This window comes from Heterocephalus glaber, unplaced genomic scaffold (assembly GCF_053883595.1).
Source record: "Heterocephalus glaber isolate CG9 unplaced genomic scaffold, H.glaber_assembly_v1.0 deba00000006, whole genome shotgun sequence".
Taxonomy (NCBI): Eukaryota; Metazoa; Chordata; class Mammalia; order Rodentia; family Bathyergidae; genus Heterocephalus; species Heterocephalus glaber.
This window is the reverse complement of record NW_028258136.1, coordinates 17,959-40,755: the sequence shown is the minus strand read 5'-3', so window position 1 is coordinate 40,755 and position 22,797 is coordinate 17,959. Positions and strand designations below refer to the sequence as shown.

At 35.4% G+C, this 22,797-nt stretch overlaps 2 protein-coding genes and 1 pseudogene across 2 annotated transcripts; all 3 read right to left on the bottom strand.

The window, feature by feature from the left end:
• Nucleotides 1-3,514: 3,514 nt before the first annotated feature.
• Nucleotides 3,515-4,560, bottom strand: LOC101713849 (olfactory receptor 8B8-like). Its single transcript, XM_087212504.1, has one exon. It carries the CDS (start codon nt 4,445-4,447, stop codon nt 3,515-3,517), a length of 933 nt encoding a protein of 310 aa, XP_087068630.1. The 5' UTR covers nt 4,448-4,560.
• A 9,433-nt stretch (nt 4,561-13,993) lies between these two features.
• On the bottom strand, nt 13,994-15,080 carry LOC147830701 (olfactory receptor 8B3-like). The gene has a single exon (XM_087212013.1). The coding sequence runs from the start codon at nt 14,918-14,920 to the stop codon at nt 13,994-13,996; it is 927 nt and encodes a 308-aa protein (XP_087068139.1). The 5' UTR covers nt 14,921-15,080.
• A 1,235-nt stretch (nt 15,081-16,315) lies between these two features.
• LOC101702931 (olfactory receptor 8B3-like) lies at nt 16,316-19,520 on the bottom strand (annotated as a pseudogene).
• Nucleotides 19,521-22,797: the final 3,277 nt, after the last annotated feature.

Here is a 22,797-nt window from a genome sequence, read left to right as displayed (position 1 = left end):
TAAGTAATAGGGTACTTTCTGGATATTTTTCTTATGTATCTTGTTCTCATGTATCTTGTTCTCATTTATGCTTTTAGGCACTATTCTTCACAAAAACCATTGTTCGCATTGTGATAATTTTTAAAAATATGCACATTTTTCATAATTTTAAAAAAGATTATTTAGATTCCAAATGTCTATTCATAGTGTCTGCTCAACTATTTCTAAATTATGATTTGGAACGGGCCATAAACTTCTGTTAGCGTCAGGCCCATCATCTATGAGATGAGCTCTATGATCCCTCACCTGCTGACCTTCCAGTACTTGCCTGAGGATAACAGTGAATGACAGATGGGAAAGTGCAGAAGGCACTCCTCCTCTGAGTATGTGTGCCCCCCTGTGCAAACCTATAGCTTGATGTCCAAAGTAGGTCTTCAGTTTCATGCCCGAGAGAGAGAACTTGAACAGTTCAGGTGATTCTATCAACCTCCTACATGCTAAGGCAGATGGAATTCCTGCCTCAGAAGAAAAACTTCTACACATTGAGATTTTAATGTGGAAAGATAAAAGTTTTGCAAAACATGGTCCCTGAAACAACCTACTTCATCTGATACTCAGCCAAACTAACCAAGAAATGAGCCAGCTGAGGTAGATTTATAGAAAAATTCATCAGCTCTCACAATCAGTTTTTAGGAGTAGTCCTGGCTAGATAAGACAATTTTAGAATTTTTAAACAGGTAGGATGTAATTCTTTAGGGTAACAGTGTGAAGAGGGCTACAAAATGAAGGTCAATGAAAACTGGAGGTTAAGGAAGTATAGGGATATAGAAATCAAGCCCTTTTACTTCCGGCTTTCATCAGCCTTTAACGAGAGTGAACTCTGACTACATTCATTCCAAATTAAGCCTGACCAACAATCATAGCTTGCTTAGAGAAAGTTTACATTAAGCTAATTCTAAATGTAATGAGCACATTTTTCCGCTGGAAAATTTTTCTCAGCTATCACTCAGAAAGTTCAAGTTTCCCCACTGATTTAGAAATATCCTTTTTGGAGTATGCAGACTCAGGTGAATCCCATGGCTTACTTTTTAAATCTCAGATGTAAAAATTTAATATCATTTTACTTTCTTTTACGTTTTTTACTTCCTTTGAATAAAACCTTTAAGCAGCATACTTAAAAATGCTAAGCAAAATCTATCAAAATAATTGTGTCTTAACTGTGACACCCTTAACTTTTACAATGTCTTTATGTCTTTGTGAACATTATTTTTCTTCACAAAAAGTCTTACAGAATGCTGAAAGTTTATGTTCTCTGAAATGGAAACATTTTGTTTGTGTTTTGAGGCTTGTCAAATGAAAATTAAGTGATCCAGTTTAATTTACTCCTTGGGCTACTCCAATTAGTGATAAAACACATGACAAGGTGAATAAATCCCTAAAATGTCTACAAAGCATCATGAATAACAGAGATTTTATTTACTTATTTAGAAGTGTTTCTCATTCAATAAGAGGATATGCTTTATTAAAAAGAAACAGTAGGTTAAAGAAAAAAATAAACTAGAAGATTCAACTGTTTTGCATAAATAGAAGTTTTGTGAATGAAAATCAAGCAAATTGATAGTAGGTTTGGGAATGGAATATGAGTGATCGATTCACACTGTAAATCAAAGACTTAAAAATGCTCCACACTGAAACATAACCAAACAAGACAATAAAGCACATATGGTAAATTTTACAATGCATAAATATTAAGTGAAGATTAGAAAAGTTATAATATAGTAAATATTACAGTTATTTTAGAAAACATTTAATTGTCTTTTGGTTAAGAAGTAAGGATTAAGGATTTTTGAACTCATCATCTTTTTTGTCAGTTTTCTCAAAGGGAAAATGATACACTGTATTTTAGAAATGAAATTGTCATCTTTTGGTTTATTCAGCAAATAATTCTCTCAAATTTTCATTGCTCTCCTAACTACAATATGATATTTTAACATCTAAAAGTCAATCTGGAAATAAAATGTGAAAGCATACAAAACTGGAATTATTTAATTCTTCCCAGGACCTTCCACATTCTAGATTTAACATTTTTTAATACCAAAAACCTTAAGACTCATCCTACACAGATAAACTTGCGACTCCTATAATATTTGTAAAGTCCTCCAATTTGGAGAAAATTCCCATAGCTACTGGAGGAGCTTTAGTTTTCCATCTTTTTCACTTTCTAAATTCTTATCTTGTTTCAGTTACCACTCATGGTGTTTCTCCTGAGCTTCATATCCTTCCTCTTCCACATTTCTCACAGAAGTGGCCATGCCTTTTTCATATCAATTCCTCCAAAATTATTAATGTATGGCCATTGTGGATTATAAGATTGATCAAAGCTCCATGGTAGAGAAGCATATTGCAGTACTCTGCAGAACAAATACAAATTCATGCTGAAATGCAGCTTTTACACCCCTAATCACCATTCCTTAGACCAACCTCCTATCTAAAAGCCATGTGCCTTTTGGGGTCCTGGACTAAGGACATGTTGCTGGGATTCTTTCTCACACTCATTCTCTAAGTTTAAAATACCTGAAAACATTTCAAATTCTGTTTTTAGGTTTTGTACAACACTGAGCTCCCTCCTTGAGCCAATCATCTCTCGACTCTCCTGTCTCAACAGGCCTCTTCTTTCACAGCAAAAGGAAACCTGAAACTGTTTTCTAGAATAGCAATAACAAAATACCTGGATATAAGTTTACGTAACATTTAGAGACAAGGCATTGTCAACTTTAAAAACAGAAATATTTGTCATGTTTAATGAAATACAGCAAATAAAAGGGGGAAGCACATATGAAACAGCAGGAGAGTTAAAATAAGTAGTGTATTGGCTTGTTCTATGCCTTTTCATTAAAGAGCAGTGAGTCTTTCAATTGTTAACCTTACTGAGCTTCAGTATACTATCCATGCAATAAATACATATTGGCTAACTTCCATAAGCTAGTTTGCTTTACACAGTATATATGAATATTATGACAAAAAGAAGATGAATGCATAGAGTTTGCAACAGCAAAATGTATTGCATATGGTAGACCTGGGGATGTATATGTGTGAAACACTGGCATTCAAAGGAGACATTTCCTGCCCACTGGAGGATAGAAGGACAAGGGTATAGAAAACACATCTCATTTGTTTCCAATAGAATAGAACAAAACAAGAAAAGAAACACATCCTCTGAAATGGTACAATATCATCTTAACATTTATTTTGTCATTTGCAAAATTTTTATTTTTACCAAAAGAAAAATAGTTCATAATTACAAGGAGAAAAAATAGAGATGAAATCTTCCTTAATTTTATTATTAAATAGGAAAAATGATGAAAATAAAAAATGTGTCTGTGAAGGGGAAAATGAATATTAGTAAAATTGGAAACACATGGAGAGAATCTTCAACTGTCACCATGATGAGAAATAATAGGAATAGCTATTTGCTCATCTATTAAAATAGACTCCATGTCTTATAATTAAGTGCATATAGAAATTAAATTACTGATCAAAACTTTCTCCTGGTCAAGGATTTTCTCAGGGCTACTTTAACATCTTTGTTCCTCAGACTATAAATTAAAGGATTCATCATGGGAGCCACATTGGTGTAAAAGACAGAAGAGATTTTTACCTCATCCATAGACCCAGCAGATGATGGCTTCAGATACATGAATGCACCTGACCCAAAGAAGAGAGAAACAGCAACTATGTGAGAACTGCAGGTGCTGAAGGCTTTGGATCTACCCTCAGTGGAGTTGATGTTAAACACAGTAAAGATGATGAAACCATAAGAGATGAAGATAGTGACAGTGGGCACAAAGATGTTGATCCCCACCACAATGAAAACCTCCAATTCATTGATGTAGGTGCTGGTGCAGGAGAGCTGCATCACAGGGAGAATGTCGCAGAAATAGTGGTTGATGGTGTTTGTATCACAGAAGGTCAGTCTCAGCATGCATGCTGTGTGGGCCATGGCACCAGAAAATGCTATCAGGTATGAACCAAGCATAAGATTGCAACACATTCTAGGAGACATGGCAGCGTTGTACAACAGTGGATTACAGATGGCCACATAACGATCATAGGCCATTACCATCAACACATAGCACTCAGAAATAATAAAAAAGCTGTAAAAATAAAGCTGGGTCATGCATCTTGTATAAGAGATAGCATTCTTCTTTAATACAAAGTTCATGAGCATTTTGGGTGTAAACACAGAAGAGTAACAGAGGTCAATAAAGGACAAGTTGAATAGAAAAAAGTACATGGGAGTGTGAAGGTGTGAATTAAGTCCAATTAAAGTTACTAATCCCAGATTTCCCAATGCAGTGATCATATATATTAGTAAAAACAGGAAGAAGAGTGGGAGTTGGAGATCTGGCTGGTCTGTTAACCCCATCAGAATGAATTCATTCACAAAAGAGACATTTTCAAGAGCCATTCTTCCCTAGTAGAATCTGTGGTCATGGAAAAAGGGGTCACATTAAAGGACATCCTTATTTTTCCTGCATTATCTCTTCCCACTAGAAAAGAGTATATACTGGCCAAGTCTAAGTCTCACTCAATCTGAGCCCATAGAATTAGTCTTTATCATGACCAGATGCTGACATGGACATCCACTTGTTAGAGTCTTACTAAGCTAACCATATTAAAGTGCATCACCAGCTGACCTACAAAGTAAAGGCTGGTGCTGCCATATCCAAATGTGACTGCTCAAAAATCAAGGGATAACAAAGAAAGGACTCCAGGAAAGAATGATCTTTCTCATTTCCTCACCCTTTTGCTTCACCTATCTACCCTCTCACTAGTAAAACTGGAAGCAGAGGCCTTAGCACCACGGTGCTGATCTATACTCAGCAGTTGAAGTATAACCTCTAAAATCCACAGGCAAGAAAATAGATCTAGGAGAGGTGAGTCACTAATCATACTACAAAATTAAAGTTCTAAATCTCCTAGGGCAGGGAGAGTTCTGTCCTTGAACAATGAACACGTTGCCTAATACAATCTGTATACTCCAAACTCCTTAATGTTTCTGAACATTTTCTGCACCCCCTATGAACAAATTCCTCTGCCTGCTCTACTTGAGTCTCAGGACTGCCCAAAATGGGAGAAACAAACAACCTAACTTAGATCCCTGAATGCAAAGGAGGACATTAATAGTCATAGAATTTATAAACTCACCATCCATAGACCAGAAAAGTTTGGTGTTTCCTTATCCTTGCTACTTGTTCACCAAAGGCCTGCAAAGAGAATTTCAGGATTTTAGGGTTTGTTTCCTTGGATACTGAGAGGAGACAAGGGAGACTGAATTTCCACCTGGGCCTGGAAATTTTTATTAACTATAGATCACGTTTTCTGATTATGACTTCTAGTCCTTTTACATAACAGAGAAAAACAGTGTACATTATTGTCACATTTGCCACTTAGTATGACGTGAAAGATTTAATGTGGAATCAGTGACACAAAGTGATTGGTAATAAACAGGATAAGAGCTTGCTTGGTATCTTCCCCAGAGAAGAGATTCAACCTAGAAAAAGGGAAATAAAAGGATTGTATTTACACCTTGGGCTATGATCTGCCTTTAGTTCCTGAGGGACTCACAAATTCATTCAAACATTTTCCTTTACCCTGGGGCTTGTACAACCCCCAACACAGAGCGAAAAATAAGTTTCATTCTCTCCCTCTTCACATATCCAGTGGGAAATACACTTCATTGTTTCTCTTTCCTACCCATTCTAGATGGCAATTTCCCCACACATTCTTGCTCCCTGGTTCTTATTTTCTTCATCCGAAAATTTACAAGAATTGTCAGAACTCCGTTTGGTAGTTTTTATGGAATGTCTCATTTTTAAAGTCCATGTCTCCCTTCTGAAGTTTTTGTTTGTTTTGTGGTACTGGAGATTGAACCTAGAGCCTTCTCACTAAGTGACTACTCCAGCCCTTTCTACTGATTTTTTTTTTTTAAATTTTGAAATAGGATCTGGCTAAGTCACCAAGTTGCACAGGATAGGCTCAAATTTATTATCCTCCCAGTTCGGCCTGTCAGAGGGCTGAGATTACAGGCAAATGCAACCACACTCAGCTCTTCCTAGCAAAGTGTTTACTTTTGAACAACTACTATAAATTTGTGTATGAATATCCTGCTGGAAGTAAATGTGTTAACCATTCCTGTGAATGAAGTTATACAGCTGTGTGATCTAAGTAGATTCCTATCAGAGATGGACATTTTGTCATTTAGAAATTAATGTTTAAGTTTTAGTGTAGATAGGCAGTGTCTTCTGAAAAGAAATTTGGCTTGGACGAGATTTAAATTAATTTTTAAAATTCCGCTAAGGGATGGATATACCAAATGAAAACTCTTTAAAAAATTATTTAAAATCTAATTAGGAACCTTGATTTATATCCATCTAATTTTAATACTTGCAAGAAGATATTGAAAATGATATTGCAGAAAAATGTGGCACTTATTCTATGACCTCATTTCCCTTTAAATATGAGAAACATTTGCATTCTTTTTATTTTATTAATACATTTGTAGCATAATGATCTCATTACTCTTGGAGAGTTGGTGCATGTACATACCACATCTCAGTTCTTTTTTCATCTCTTTCTCCACCATCTGCCCCATCCCTCCACCTCTTGGTCTTTTTCCTGTTTGGAAAATATTTGTGTCTCTACTTCATATTAGCTATCTTTTACTTTGCTCTTTGTTAAAGGAAGCAATTATTTCAAGCAGTGCTTCCAGTAACCAAAGAATCCACCTCAGACTCACTGGGATGGTTTTAATAAAGAAGACAACTAATAACAAGTGTTACAGAAGGTGTGAAACCTTGGAATGCTTATACACTACTGGTGAGGCTATTTAATGGTTTCAGCCACTTATACAGCAATATGCATTTTCTTAAAAGACTAGGAACACAATTACCATTGCAAACAGTAATTCCCCTCCTGCCTATATGTTTAAGGAAAATGAAAACATGTATTCCCATAAAATCTTGTACATGAATGTTAATAATATCATTATTTGTAATAACCAAGAATAGATAATTTCAAAACGTACATCAATTAATTCATGGGCAAATAAAAGGTGATATATCCAAACAATTTACTATTATTCAACCAAAGGATTAGGAAAGATGCATATTTATAAGTTCCAAAGGACCGGGCATTTAGCTCAGTGGTTCTGGTGCCTGCCTCACAAGTGCAAGGTCTTGAGTTCTATCCCGGTACCAAAAAAAAAATTTATAAGTTCCAGAATTGATGCACTTTGAAAATACTATGCCACATGAAAAAAGCCACATGAAAAAAGTTACAAAGAATGGGTATCATATTATTCCACTTTATGAGCTGTCCAAGATAAGCAAATCTATAAACAGAAAATAAAATGGTAATTTGAGAGGGTTAGAATGAGAAATATATATTGTATATATATAGATATATATACAATATATAAATGTATATGTCCATCTTATACATATATACACACTAATAATATATATAATATAAATACATTATATATACTATATATGTACTATGCACATATTTTGCTAACACTAATCAAAATAAAGCAGGAAGGTGTAGCTATCTTAATTTCAGACAGGGCTCAATTCAGAGCAACTGAAGGTTAACAGTGATGCAGAGCACTCACTACATAATAATAGAAGGGTCAATATTCCAAGAAGAGATAAGATCCTTAGTGTGATTTCTCCTAACAACATAACATGAAGGTATGTGATACAAAAGAAAGAAGAAACATAAATCGACTATGGCAATTGGAGATCTCAGCAACACTTCATTTTTTAATTAATTATCTTGGTACATTTAAGGTATACGATATAATGACATTCATCATTGCAAATTTGCATCTTTACGTAATCCATCTTGGTTCTTATTTTTTTCCCATTCTACTGCCCACTGTTTAACACCTCCACCCCATAATGTGAAATAGGAAGAAAAGGTGCAAAGGAGAAGGGAAAATGGGAAGGGAAGGGGAAAAGAAGGAAGGGAATGGGATTAATATGAGAAAAAAAAATGGAAGCACCCCTTCTTTTAAAAATAGGAAGCTCCCACAGGAAGCTCACAGTTGATCCAAAACATCAGCGATGACCTAGAGTATCTATATCCACAGACTACTTCACCTCAAAATAGCAGAACACAAATGACATAGAATTTACCAAGATAAATCATTTTCAGGCCCATAAATACATTTTAAAATCTGAAAGAAGACAAATTATACAATCTCAGGCTAGAAATCTGTAACAAAATATAACTATAAAATACAAATATAACTGCAGAACAAATATTTTATCCATGAATATATATATATATATATATATATATATAAACATACAGAGAGCAAATAATCCTATGAAAAGACACTCCACAACATCTACATTCAGCAAAATGAAAAGAACAGTAAAACACAATCCAACCTACTAGAATAGCCAAATACCAAAAGGCTGACAATAACAAATGCTAGTGAGGGTATAGAAAAAATAGAATCTCATATATTGCTGGTTGGAAACTAAAATGGTAAACCAATTTAGAAGACAGCTTGACAACTTAGAAAAATAAACCTACTCATAATATGGTCCAGTAATCACACTCCTTAATATTTATCCAAAGGAGCTGAAAACCACACATAGATGTACATAGATGTACGTAGGAGCTTTACTCAGAATTGCCAAAACTTGGAAGCAGCAAAATAAATGAGTGAATAAATAAATGAGTGGCCCTTCCTCGACTCTTGAATTGAGTTTATATTCTATAAAATGTTAATGTTAAATAATATTTCAAAACTCAGTGGACCATATATGTGTGGTTCTATTTCTAGATTCTCTGTTTTATTCAAATGATCTATATGTCTTTCCTTACACCAAGACTGCCTTGATTACTGTAGCTTTAGAAAAAGTCTTAAAATTAGGTACTAAACAAACGTCTTTCAACAGTGTTTTGTTTTTGTTTTTGTTTTTAACTTTTCTAGGTCCTTTGTACTCCTACATAACTTTTAAATTTCAATATCCAATTCTTCATTTATAGCAAGTATACACAGGCCTGAATTTTTATATATACCTTGTGTTTTCTAACCCTGCTAAATTCAAATACAAGTTCTAGGGGCTCCTAGAGATTTCTTAGTATCATCTCTGCAGATGATCGTTTCATCTACATATAAAGATTTTGCTTCTACCTTGTCAATCCTATCCTAGTTGTGCCATTTTATTGCCAGACTATTTTGGTGCGGACTGCGTTTCAAAGTTTAATGGACAGATAAAGAGTAAGCATATCTGCCCTTGTTCCCCACCTTAAGGAGAAAGCGTTATATCTTCTCCATTTATATAAGGCATTCTCGCTGGAAGTATGGAGTACATGTCTTTAATCTGTTGAGAAGGTTCTGTTCTACTTCTAGTCTCCTGATGGCTTTTACCATGAACAGCTGTAGAATTTAGTCCAATACTTTTACTCCAACTAGTGACAGGATCATATGACTTTTTCCTTTCCTCTGTTTAAATGATGACTTTTGGGGGTGGATCTTCCAATGCTGAACCAACACTGCCATCCCTATAACAAAACCATTTTCTACAACCTGCCAGATCTGACTTCCAGTAGTTTGTTTTGTTAAACAAATTTCTATCTATGTTCATACTTTTTTCTTCTATTGTCTTTATCCAGTTTTAGGATTAGCACAGTGTTAAGTTCCTAAAATGAGGGGAGAAGTGTTCCTTCTTTTTTCTGCTTTAATTGTTTGATATAATTTATCAGTTAAAATGTTTATGAGCCTGCTGTTGTCATATAGGTAGATTTTTCAAGCTAGGAATATACTTTCTTTAATAGGTGCTATTCAAATTTTATATTTTCTCCAGAGTTAGTTTCATTAATTTGTCTTCCAAGGTACTTCTTAGAAGTTGGAAAATTTATTTCAAAAAAGACTTTTGTAATATGCTTCCTATATCCTTCTAAATTCTGTAAAATCTGTGGTAATGTCTCCTAGATCTTAATATTATAATTTTGAAAATGTATAACTGATATTGTATAACAGGAAGAAAAGGTCTAAAAGAGCAGGGGAATTGGGAGGGGTAGGGGAATGGAAATAAGGGAAAGGAAAAAATATGAGAAGAGAAAAAAAATGGAAACAAAGTCTTTACAAATAGGGAAGGGTGGAGGAGTGATGGGAGGGCAAGGGAATGGGAAAAAAATAAGAACCAAGATACTCATGTAATGGTACAAGATCCCAATGATGAATGCAACTGTATTTTATAGCAAAAATATACCAATAAACTTCATGGGGAAAAAAATAAAAATAAATAAATGAGTGGCCTATTCAATGAAATATTACTCAGCAGTAAAAAGAAATGAGCTACCAACGGGTGAAAAGACATAGAGAAATATTAAATTTACATTTGCGAAATGAAAAGGCCAAATTGAAAATCATACATGTGTATGATTCCAACTACATGGTGCTCCTGTATAGGTAAAAATCTAAACTCAGTGAAAAGATCAGTAATAGCCAGGAGTTAGAGAGTAACAGAATGAAGAATAGGCAAATAGTGGAAGATGAAAATGAAAATATTTTGTATTATGAGTGCAATAAAATGATCTATATGTTTTAATGGTCTACACATGTCATGTATCTGTTCAAACTCATAGAATAGAAAACACCAAGAGTGAACACCAGTGCACACTATGGAGTTTTGGTGCTTGTAGTACATCAATATGAGTTCATCAGTTGTAAAACGTTGGTTACTCTGATAGCAAATGTTCATAACAGAGTAGTCTGTGTATCTGTGGGGGCAGGGGTTATACGGGAAATTTGTGTATGTTGTCATCAATTTTACTGTGAATCTAAAACTAGTGTAAAATATGAAGTCTAAAAAGCAAAAGGTCTTCAAATCATTCCTCATTAGGGAAATGCAAATTTAAACCATGATGAGCCATCCCTACAATTCTATTAAATGGATCCCATCTGCTTTTTTATGAGTGCAGTTTTATTGGAAGGCATATATGAAGAGACCCAAGGGCTGAGCTGTGAGAGGGTCCTGAAGCAGCGCTCCTATGACTCTTCCTAGTGGCATCGGGGTGGATCCACCTCCTCACATAAGCTTCCACTGAGAAGCAGCTTTGAGCAATAAAGTCCACAGTATGTTTTCATTAATATATATTGGCAGTACCTAATGATTATGTGATTTGTGGGGAGTTGGTAAACATACATAACACATCTTAAATCTTTTTATTTCCCCTTTCCCTCTCCTCACTCTCCTCTACCTCTACCTCTAACGCTCCTTCCCATTTGCAAAAGATCTATGTCCCTGTTTCCTGTTATCTATCTTTAATTTTGCCCTTTAAATAATTTATACTTTGGGTTTTGCACATAAGAGAAAGCATGTATATAATTTATTTCCCTTAATAGTATGATCTCAAGGTGTATCCATCTTTTACAAGTTGTTCAAATTTACTCTTCTGTATGGCTGAGTAGTACTCCACCATGTATATAGACCACATTTTCTTTATCCATTCATTTGATGGACACATGAGCCACTTCCAAGGTTTAGCTAGTAAGAGTTGCACTGCCATAAACTAGGGTGTTCATGTATGCCTAGTATGATTTCTTTACATCTTTGGGAAAGATGCCTAGAAGAGGAATATCTAGGTCAAACTGAATTTCTATTTATAAGGGACTTTCTGAGGACTTTGTATCTTGTATTCCTTTTACAAAGTATTTGAAGTTTTGAAGTTAATTTTACAAAAATAAAATTGAGGGAGTTAATTTTAAAGGAAGTTTAACACTTTAAAAAAGAAACAGACTTCCTTATTTAGAGATTCTTCAAATGAAAGATCAGTGATCCAGTTTAAGATAGGCTTGGTCAGTTCAAGTGCCAATGAAATACATAATGTGCACACATAACCTCTGCAATGCCTTCAAAGGATACCAAAAGACACAGATATTATCTATTTAAATATACTTTTATTTAAGAGGGAAAATAATTTGATCAAAAGGAACAGTAAAAGCTATTTAAACAAATCCTTACCAAGTTCAGCAATTATAGACAGCTGAAACTTGTGGGGAAATACCAAACACACTGGTGTTGCAGCCATCAGATGGGGAAGGAGTGGTTACTTCAAGGCTTAAATGAAAAATTTAGCAAAGCCACACATATAAACATACAAGAAAACAGACCATTGACATTCAATTTTGCAGTAAACACTAAATTGAAAGTTTTTTTAAAAGTTAAAATAGTATATTATTACAATTATCTCAGAAATTATTTAAATTGCCATTTGGTGCATCAGATTAGGAATTTTCAAATAGTCATTGACTATGGTTCCCGAAAGAAAAAAGTATCCATCATCCTATTCTTGAAAAGAAATTATCATAATTTATTTAATTTACCAAATGTAGTTTTCTAATTCTCACTGCTCTCCAAGGAGAGATATCAGGTTTTAATTCTTTAAATTCCAAATAGGAACAGTATATTAAAATCAATAAAAGCAGGAGTGATTTAGTTGTTCCCAGATCCTCCTGCCCTCCAGGTTAACTGTTCTTTAAAATCAAATGGCCTAAGCCTGTGTTCCATCCAGAGAAACCTATAGTTTTCATATTTCCTGGGCCTTCCATAAAAGAGAAGGGAGAAGAGCCTTCATTTTCCCAATATTTGAATTTTTAAATTCTTTCATTCTAACTTTAATTTTAATTAACATTCACTGTTTGATTTCTTGAAGTTGTTGTCCTTTTGATTCCTGGTTCTCCACAAATATGGTCATTTTTATTCCTAAAACAATATTAATGTATGTCCATTCTGGTTCATAAGTTTTCCCACAGCTCCCTGATGAGTGGAGGATAATTAGAGGACTCTGCAGAACAAGATACAAGGTCAGATTTAAATGCTGTTAAATTTTCATTGGTCATTCTTCAAACAGAGATCTCTTTAATTGACAGCGTGTTTCTCTGGGAACTGGTTTGTCGGTTTCATTCTATCGCAGGTCCCAGTGTTCTCAATTAAAAGACCCTGAAAATGAATTCTAATTCTCCTTCTCAAAAAAATTCTGTTGCCAACTTGTGTCAGTCATTTCCCATGTATTCTGACCCCACAAAATCTACCATCAGGTTGTGCACGTGAACAAAAACTTAACTCAAGAACCTTTAGAAAAATTCCTATATAGTCCTGTGTAATTCCTTCTTCCTCTATCCCTTCCTTCCCTACCTTCTTCCTTCCTTCCCTCTCCATCTCTCCTTCCTTCTTTCCCTCCTTCATTGTCAACATGGATTTTTCCTCATAAATAATGAATAATTCTGTACACAATAAAAGAAAGTGACACTATTCTGATATGGTGTTTTGGGGGATGAGACAATTTTCATTTGTCAGTTGTTATCGAAACATGAGTCCCACAGGCTGCCTTTCTATACTCTAGTTTTTCTGGCTTACATTGGGCAGGAATATGTTTCTTTCATATGCTACCATTTTACAAATATAGATCTTTTTGCATAGTCCATCAAATAGAACCTCTATTGCAGCAATAAACACTATGCGTTATACTTTTTAGAAAGATATATTTACTGTACCTTGTGAAGTGTAACTAATACTTCCTAGATTATCAATGTATATTCATTGAGTGAAAGGGCTAGTGAAACTCAGAGAGATGAATAATTTAGACTCCCTTAGCTGCTTAAGGAAAAAAGAAAGCCTAACACTACCTGTTAGTACTCTGATTTAAAGTCTACTACTTTTCCTAGATTACTGTGTCAACCTCATTTTCTTAGTCCTTTTCACTTAATTCATACATAACAGAAAAAATGGTGAAAGGAGATATTGTACAATTATAAGGAAAGAGAGAAAACATACTGTAAAAAAAAAAAGATTTGGAAAACAAGGTAAGTTTCAAATATTGCCCCCCCAACTATGAAAGAAAGTTTTGACCAAAAATATTTTATGTGAACTCAGAACTTATTTGTGCTGCAAGCACAAGCACAGAGAGATAATGTTCCTGATCAAAGCTATCTTTTGCTCAAAGATTTTCTCAGGGCAAGTTTCACATCTTTGTTCCTCAAGCTATAGACTAAAGGGTTCATTATGGGAACCACAATGGTATAAAAGACAGAAGAGATTTTCCCCTCATCCATAGACCAAGCAGAGGATGGCTTAAGATACATAAACGCAGCTGATCCAAAGAAGATGGAAACAACAATTATGTGGGAACTGCAGGTGCTGAAAGCTTTAGACCTGCCCTCAGTGGAGCTTATTTTAAATATGCTAGAGAGGATGAACATATATGAGAAAAAGATTGTAACAGTGGGCACAATGACATTGATCCCCGCCACAATGAAAACCTCCAATTCATTGACGTAGGTGCTGGTGCAGGAGAGCTGCATCACAGGGAGAATGTCACAGAAATAGTGGTTGATGGTGTTTGCATCACAGAAAGTCAGTCTCAGCATGCATCCTGTGTGGGCCATGGCAGTAGAAAATGCCATCAGGTATGAACCAAGCATAAGACTGCAACACACCTTAGGGGACATGACAGTGTTATACAACAGTGGATTACAGATGGCCACATAGCGATCACAGGCCATTGACGTCAGCACATAGCATTCAGAAATGACAAAAAACCCATAAAAGTAGAGCTGAGCCATACACCCTCTGTAGGAGATAACATTCTTCTTGGATATGAAGTTCATGAGCATCTTGGGTATAAATACAGAAGGGTAATTAAGGTCAATGAAGGATAAGTTAAAGAGAAAAAAGTACATGGGAGTGTGAAGATGAGAATTCAATGCAATTAGAGTTATTAAGCCCAAATTTCCTAACACAGTGAGCACATACACTACTAGAAATAGGAAGAACAGTGGTATTTGGAGATCTGGCCGGTCTGTTAACCCCATCAGAATAAACTCAGTCACAAAAGAGCCATTTTCAGGAGCCATTCTTCTCTATAGAATCTGTGGATACAGGAAAGAAGGATTGCATCATACCACACCCACTCTTCCAACAATATCTTCTCTTGCAAATGTGAGGCATAAGCTGTGAATGTCCAGACCTAACCCGCCTGAGTCCATGACACTTGCCTTTAATGTTACCTGCTACTGAGTGACACTGTCTTCCCCTCACTTAAGTCTTCAAAGCTAAACACACTGAAAAGCATCATGAGTAGAGCCAAGCCCAGTGGTGCCATATGAAAACATAGCTGCCTTGAAAAAACAAAGGAAAAACAAAGCTAGAACAGCATAGAATTTTTTCTCTCATCTCATCAGTTCCTCCTTTGTTTGGATCCTCCATTCACTAGTAAAATTGGAGCCAGAGGTCTTTCATCTTGATATTGAATTCTAAAGCAGATTAGACTCTGTTTGCTTGAACCATAAAAACTGTTCTAATCTAAACAAAACAACCAGACCCTAAGAATGAGTGGTTCCATTACAGTCCCATGATGCAGAAAATCTTATGTCTAGAAGAGTGAGAGATCTGTCCATGGAAAGGGTGCTTACTAACTAAAATACTGCACCCCTGTGTCCAATATTCCTAAGAACATCATCTACTTCTCTTTCAAAGATGTACTTCTGCTAGTTGTACTTGAGTCGTGGGAAAGCAGAAAATGGGGAAAAATGACATATATCAGATTCCTGGACTTCACCTCAAAACATGAGTTCCTTATGCTAATTATGAAAAGCAAGACACAGAAAGAGAAATAATGTCAGATCTTGCGTGTGTGTGAAAATCTAAAATAGTGCATTCATATGGGCAGAGAGTAGAATGTTGATTGTTATTAGCCAGTGAGAAACTCAGGTGATTTTGTCCAAAGGGTATTAAGATCAATTACATAAACAATGAAACATTCGAGATCTAATGTAAAACATGGTAATAATAGTTAATACTGTATCATATACTCATGATTTGATAAAAAATAGATCTTTAAAATTTCTTTTTGGGGACGGGGATTTAGCTCAGTTGTTCCGCCTCCTGCCTCACAAGCGCAAGGACCCGAGTTCAATCCCTGGTACCAAAAAAAAAAAAAAATTCTTTTCATTATATATCTGTGTGTATATCACATAAGTTAATAATTTTCATTGTTCAGATCATTTTACAATGTGTATGTATGTCAGCAATCAATTTGTATATTGCATATACATAGTTATACATGTTAGTGATAACTCAGTAAAGGTTTTATTGGAAGATATTCATATAGATGGATGTCAAAACTTACCCTTCTTAGGGGAGAAAACTTGGTGCTCCTTTGTTGTATTTTACCCTTGGTCCTGAAAGGACAATTTGGGTTTCTGGCTTTGATTCCTTTGATCCTAAGAGGATAAAATAGACTTAATTTCTCATATTCGCAGGAAGTCTTTCTGAATTAGTGGTCGTAATTTACAGTGATAGCGGTAACTTCTCTGAAGCATCAGCTTTGGAGAAAAATAAACAGCCCTTCTTATTATAATTGTCACTACATGAGACATCAGAATATTCAATGTGCATTTAATTGCATAATGCACTTGTCTGTAAACAAGGAAGAAGAGTCCTCAGTTTCTGCACAGAGAAGAGAGTTTAGATTTAAAAAAAGAAAGGAAGGGATTGTGTTTACTTCTTAAGCCACAATGTGTATTGAATTCCCTAGACACTCAATATTTTCTCCGGTTTTCCTTTCTCTTCGGGGACTGTACATCTCCCATGGTAGAGCCAAAATTAAACTCCTATCTCCCCATCACTGTGATCTCTCAAAGGAAATGCATTCCTTGGGTTCTTTGTTGTTTGTTCCCACATCTTTAATGATCATCTTCTGTAGAGTTTGTATATATGCTTCCTTGTTGTTTGATCTGAAGTTTTTGACCTTTAAACACTTAGTAGAAATGTCTCCCCAAGTATCCTGCTGAGCTCTTAAATATAACACTTCAGCAGTGTAGTTAGAAATTTCTAAATTCGTCATACACAAGATGGAGAAATTAGTTACAAGGTCTATGTTGGAATCCTTCCCCGTGCTTCCAAATGATAATATCTTGGACAAGTAACTTAACATGTCTGTGCTACAGATTCACATTTATCAAATAGAGATGGTTAAAGTAACATGCATTTCACTGGATTGTTGTGATGATTATATAAGAAGAAAAGAAAAAGGGTGAAAATGATGGAATGCATGAGGAAAATAGTCAAATATCAACTTGAGTATAGATGTCCTTCAGTATGAAGAAGCTGTGTTCAGATTAATTCATCACACACTGCAAATATACTAAAATGGAAATGCATTTAATACAGCTGTGCTACCAAACAACATAGCTTGGCTGTGCCCATTTTAACTGTGCTCAGAATGCTTACATTAACTTAAAGCATCACAAGAGCATATGAAACAAAAGGTCAAAATTTGAGAATCAAAATGCAGTTTCTCAGAACTAGACAAGAAAAGGTCATTAGCCAAAGAAAAGGTCAAAATTCGAGCATTCCTATGGATTTTGTTCCTTTCATGCTCTTGTACAATCGAAACACTGTAAGTTGAACCATTTTAAACTGGGGACAATCTGTGATTATGTTCTCATCTTTTCTGGTGTACCTTCTGGCATCACAGTCATCACAAATTTTTATCAAATTTTAATTACTGTGTTCATCTATAAACTACATATTATATTACTTACATCTTTTTATGGAAGTGATGTATGAATTCATGAATGTAGAGAGTAGTATCAATTATAAGTTGGTGGAAGAAACTTTTGATAAATGTTTTGCCCTTTTTTTCACTTTCCCTGCTGTCACTTTGAGAATCATATGAGTTCTTCAGTGTTAAACACCAAGGGAAGTAATTCTTTCCAAGGGTATTTCAAAGAGAGTAAGAACTTGAAGACTTGACAAACTCATGAAGAATGCAACTTTTACCTCATAGTGAGAAAACAGGACATGGTTTTCCGTTCTTATAACTACTCCATGGTTAGAGGTGATAGTGCAATATGGCAAGAAAACAAGAAATGGCAGTTACATTGTAAAGGAGGAAACAAGATAACTTTCTCAGCAGATAATGATTGCTCACAGTAACATTCAAGACACTCTAAAAAACCAATTCTACTACAAGTTATAAATAAATTTAGAATGCCTCAGAACATCAAATCTGTCTCAGTCCATTTCTTGCTGGTAAAACAGAATGCTACAGATGGGTGACTTATAAGAAACAAATTCAGTAGCTTTCTGTTCTGGAGTCTTAGATATCCAAGACCAAGACACCAGCATCTGGTAAGGGACTTCTTGCAGCATAATAAAATGATGCTTGGCATCACATGGCAGAAAAGCAAAAAGAAGCTGAGAGGAAAAGTGAAGGTGGTAAGGAGACTAGAATGAGCCAGAGAGGGGCCAGACATGTCATTGTATAAGGAACCTACTCCCACATTAACTGCGTACTAACTCTTCAGACTATTACAAAGACAATTAAATTTCTACATGAGTTTAGGGGGAGACATTTAAACTGTAAGGTCAATATTATTTCTTCTTATTAACAATGAACAATTAAAAATTTGAAATTTTATAAGGCAGTACCGTTTACAACAGTACCAAAAACTATGAAACTTTAGTCACAAACATAATAATACAGTATATGCAATATATGTATGCCATGAAATAAAAACACTAATTAAAAATTGAAGATGTACTCATGAAGAGGGCTTCCATAACTGCTTTACAAAGTTCCAAGAATGACAACATGACATTGTTTGTAGTAAAGCGGAGTATTTTGAGGGAACATATATCCTTTACGGCAATACATTTTTTTCTTAAATTCTTTTATTGGTACATTTTAGGTATACGATACATTTACATTTATCTTTGGGTGCTTGTACCTGTACATGATGTATCAATTCAACAGCTGCTAGATGATGCAATACATTTTTTGATTTAAACATTAATTTGGTTTTCTGATCACCACTTGTAGAGATAGAAAGATAACTGCCCTTTGTGGAGCTGATGTGAAAGACAGTGAAGACAATGAAACCATGAGGGATGAACATGGTGAGACTGGGCACAATGATATTGATCCCCACTACAATGAAAACCTCTGATTCCTTGATATAGGTGCTGGTGCAGGAGAGCTGCATCACAGGGAGAATGTCGAAGAAATAGTGGTTGATGGCGTTTGCGTCACAGAAGGTCAGTCTTAGCATGCTTCCTGTGTGGGCCATGGCACCAGAAAATGCCATCAGGTATGAGCCAAGCATTTGGTTGGAACACACTTTAGGGGACATGACAGTGTTATACAACAGCAGATTACAGATGGCCACATAGCGATCATAAGCCAGTGACGTCAGCACATAGCTCTCAGCAATAATAAAAAGCAATAAAAGTGTAGCTGAGTCTTACACCCTCTGTAGGAGATAACATTCTTCTTTGATATGAAGTTCATGAACATATTCAGTGTAAATACAGAAGAATAACAGAAGTCTATGAAGGATTAAATTTAAGAGGAAAAAATTACACAGGGGTGTGAGGATGTGAACTCAGCTAAATTGGAGTTGTTAAACCTAAACTTGCCAACACAGTGACCACATGAATTACTAGAAACATATTCTGTTAAGCCTAGTAGAATCAATTCAGACACAGAAGAGCCATTTTGGAAGTCAAATTGTCATTATTTGCAGATGACATGATACTCTATAGAGAAGACCATAAAAACTCCATGAAAAGTCTTCAAGACTTAATAACCAAATTCAGTAAAGTAGCTGGATACAAGGTCAACATAGAAAAATCAATAGCTTTTCTGTACACAAGAAACAGACTCACTGATAGAGAAATGGATAAATCAATTCCTTTCACAATAGCATCCAAAAAATTGAAATACCTGGGAATCAACCTAACAAAGAAATCAAAGACCTCTACTCTGAAAACTACAGCACTCTTAAAAAAGAGATTAAAGAAGATATCAGAAAATGGAAAGACATCCCTTACCCCTGGGTAGGAAGAATAAACATAGTGAAAATGGCCGTACTTCCAAAACTGCTATATAGGTTCAATGCAGCCTCAACTGAAATTCCAGCAGCATACCTCACAGACCTTGAGAAAACAGTCCAAAAATATATTTGGAACAAGAGACCTAGAATAGCAAAACCAATTCTCCCCAATAAAGACAAGATACAGGGTATCACAACCCCCAACTTGAAACTATACTACAAAGCTACTGGGATAAAAACAGCATGGTACTGCCAAAGAAACAGACCTGAGGACCAGTGGAACAGATTAGAAGATGCAGAAACAACTCCAGACACACTCAGCCACCTCATCTTCGACAAAGGAGCCAAACACCCTTAACGGAGGAAAGATAGCATCTTTAATGAACTGTGCTGGTAAAATTGGGTTTCAACCTGCCAAAGATTAAAATTAGACTTGTATCTCTCCCCGTGCAGTAAACTAAAATCAAAATGGACTAAAGATCTAAATACAAAACAGAAACACTAAACCGACTGCAAGAGAGGTTATGTAGAACTCTTAAAGACATTGGTGTAGGAAAAGATTTTATGAAGAAAACCTCAGTTCCCCGTGAACTAGCACAAACAATCAACAAATGGTATCTCTTCTTACTAAAAAGCTTCTGCACAGGAAGAGGAACCACCAACAGTGTGCAGAGACAACCAACAATGTGGGAAAAAATTTTCACCAGCTGTCCCTCGGACAACGGTCTGCTATCTAGAATCTATAGAGAACTTAAAAAACCAGACCTCTCAAACTTAAAGAATCAATCCAAAAATGGGCATCTGAAATGAACAGACATTTCTCAGACAAAGAAGTAGAAATAGCAAATGAACATATTAAAAAATGTTCAACATCACTGGTCATTTGAGAGATGCAAATGAAAACAACGCTGAGATTTCACCTCACTCCAGAAAGAATGGCTGCTATCATGACATCAACCAATAACAAATGCTGGCGGGGCTGTAGGGAAAAAGGAATCTTACTCCACTTCTGGTGGGAGTGTAGACTGGTGAAACCAGTGAGGAAATCTGTATGGAGATACCTCAAATCACTAGGATTGGAAGTCTCAATTGACCCAGCTATTCCCTTCCTGGGTATCTTCCCCAAAGAATTAAAATTATCTACCGCAGCAATATGTGTGCACCCATGTTTACAGCGGCACAGTTTGTATTAGCTAACACTTGGAAACAGACCAATTGCCCATCAACTGGAGACTGCATAAAGGAAATGTGGATTTTCTATAAAATGGAGTACTACTCAGCCATAAGGAATGAGAAATTAGAGACATTATAGCTAAATGGATGCACATTGAGGTGACACTCTCAAGTGAAATAAATAGGACACGTATGTGTAAATACCAAATAGTTTTTCTAGTGTGAGAAACTGAAAGTGTAAATAAGGACTAAAAGGTATAATAGATAATGTGAAATAGGAGGAAAAGGGGCAAAGGGGAAGTTGGAGGAGTAGGGGTAAAGAAGGAAGGGAATGGAATTAATATGAGAAAAAGAAAAAATGGAAACAAAGTCTTTGTAGATAGGGAGGGTTGGAGGGGTTGAAGGTAGGGCAGGGGAATGGGGAAAAAAATAAGAACCAAGAGTGAATATGTAAAGGTACAAATTTCCAGTGATTAATGTCGTTACATTTTATACCTAAAATGTACCAATAAAATTAATTAAAATTAAAACTATCAAATATAATTGTTCTGTTGACTATGTGGTATATACTTTCAATTCATATAAGTAGTAATTATCTGATAATCTTGGTTCCTTATACATAATGTTGCAGAGTGTGTTTCCCTTTTCTTTCCCCATTTACTGAGTCTAGCAGTTTTAAACTCGTAGGTAACACATCGGGGTAAAATCCTAAATAAGACAAAGGAAACGATATACAGAAATCTAATATTTAAGTTACAAAAGGCATAATGTTAATTTAATGCATCATAAATTCAATGCCTAACTAGCCTTTTTCATCTTTCTCTGTTACAAGATGTCATTTGTTGTCTTATGTTTCTGGAAATATTTCATAATTGTGTTAGTACAATTCATTGTTTTATGTTTGAAGAGTCTGCATTTTGAGGAGTTTGAAAACAATGAGGAAGCTTACTTCTTTTGTACTATTTATTAAGCCTATCTATATGTAAGTATAGAATGAAGTTTCTATTACACATAAGTCCCTTTTTTATATAAATATATACCTGTATATGTTCATTTTTTCACACACAGAGAAATACATATTTATAAAATGGATTGAACATTCCAAGGCATGTGGATTGACTTACACCTTAAAATCACACAGGTAAGCAAAAGAATGTTGGAACATAAGGTACCTGAACCATAAATTTCCACAGAAGCAATGATTTAACATCCACGGACAGAAAAATTCCAACACAAAGTTTTGTAGCTACAACAGAGCCCAAAAGCAAGAAGGACTGCTTTCAGAAAGTACCTCTGTCTCACTAGGATTTTTATTTGCTGATGTTTGATGAATCTCTGGGAGAAGCATTGGTGATCGCTAGTCCATTTTATTCTCACTGGGTGAGAAGTAGGAATACACTATGTCCGGTGTCCTGTTAGTACTTTGAGACAGCCTATGTATGCAGTCTTCTTAGCAGTGCTCAGAAAATTTTGGGGCATTGAAAGGGCAATGTACTTCTTCCCTAGTTTAAGTAGAGATGTGTTGTTCAAATTTTTGACTCCAGTCTCTGCACTGAGCTGAGGGGATTTGGATATGCTGAATGGCAGGCTAAATTGCTGTATCTTTTCTAAGTGGCACCTGGTGATCAGAGTGGCCTCTGTCCTGTGCCCACTCAGTGTGATGAGAACAGGAGATAGATGTTTATCTTCTGAATAACCTATGAAAAAGATGGGGCACTGGA

Excerpts from the sequence above, each read along its gene's own strand:
- LOC101713849 (XM_087212504.1), bottom strand. The coding sequence starts at position 4,447 with ATGGCTCTTGAAAATGTCTCTTTTGTGAATGAATTCATTCTGATGGGG.
- LOC147830701 (XM_087212013.1), bottom strand. The coding sequence starts at position 14,920 with ATGGCTCCTGAAAATGGCTCTTTTGTGACTGAGTTTATTCTGATGGGG.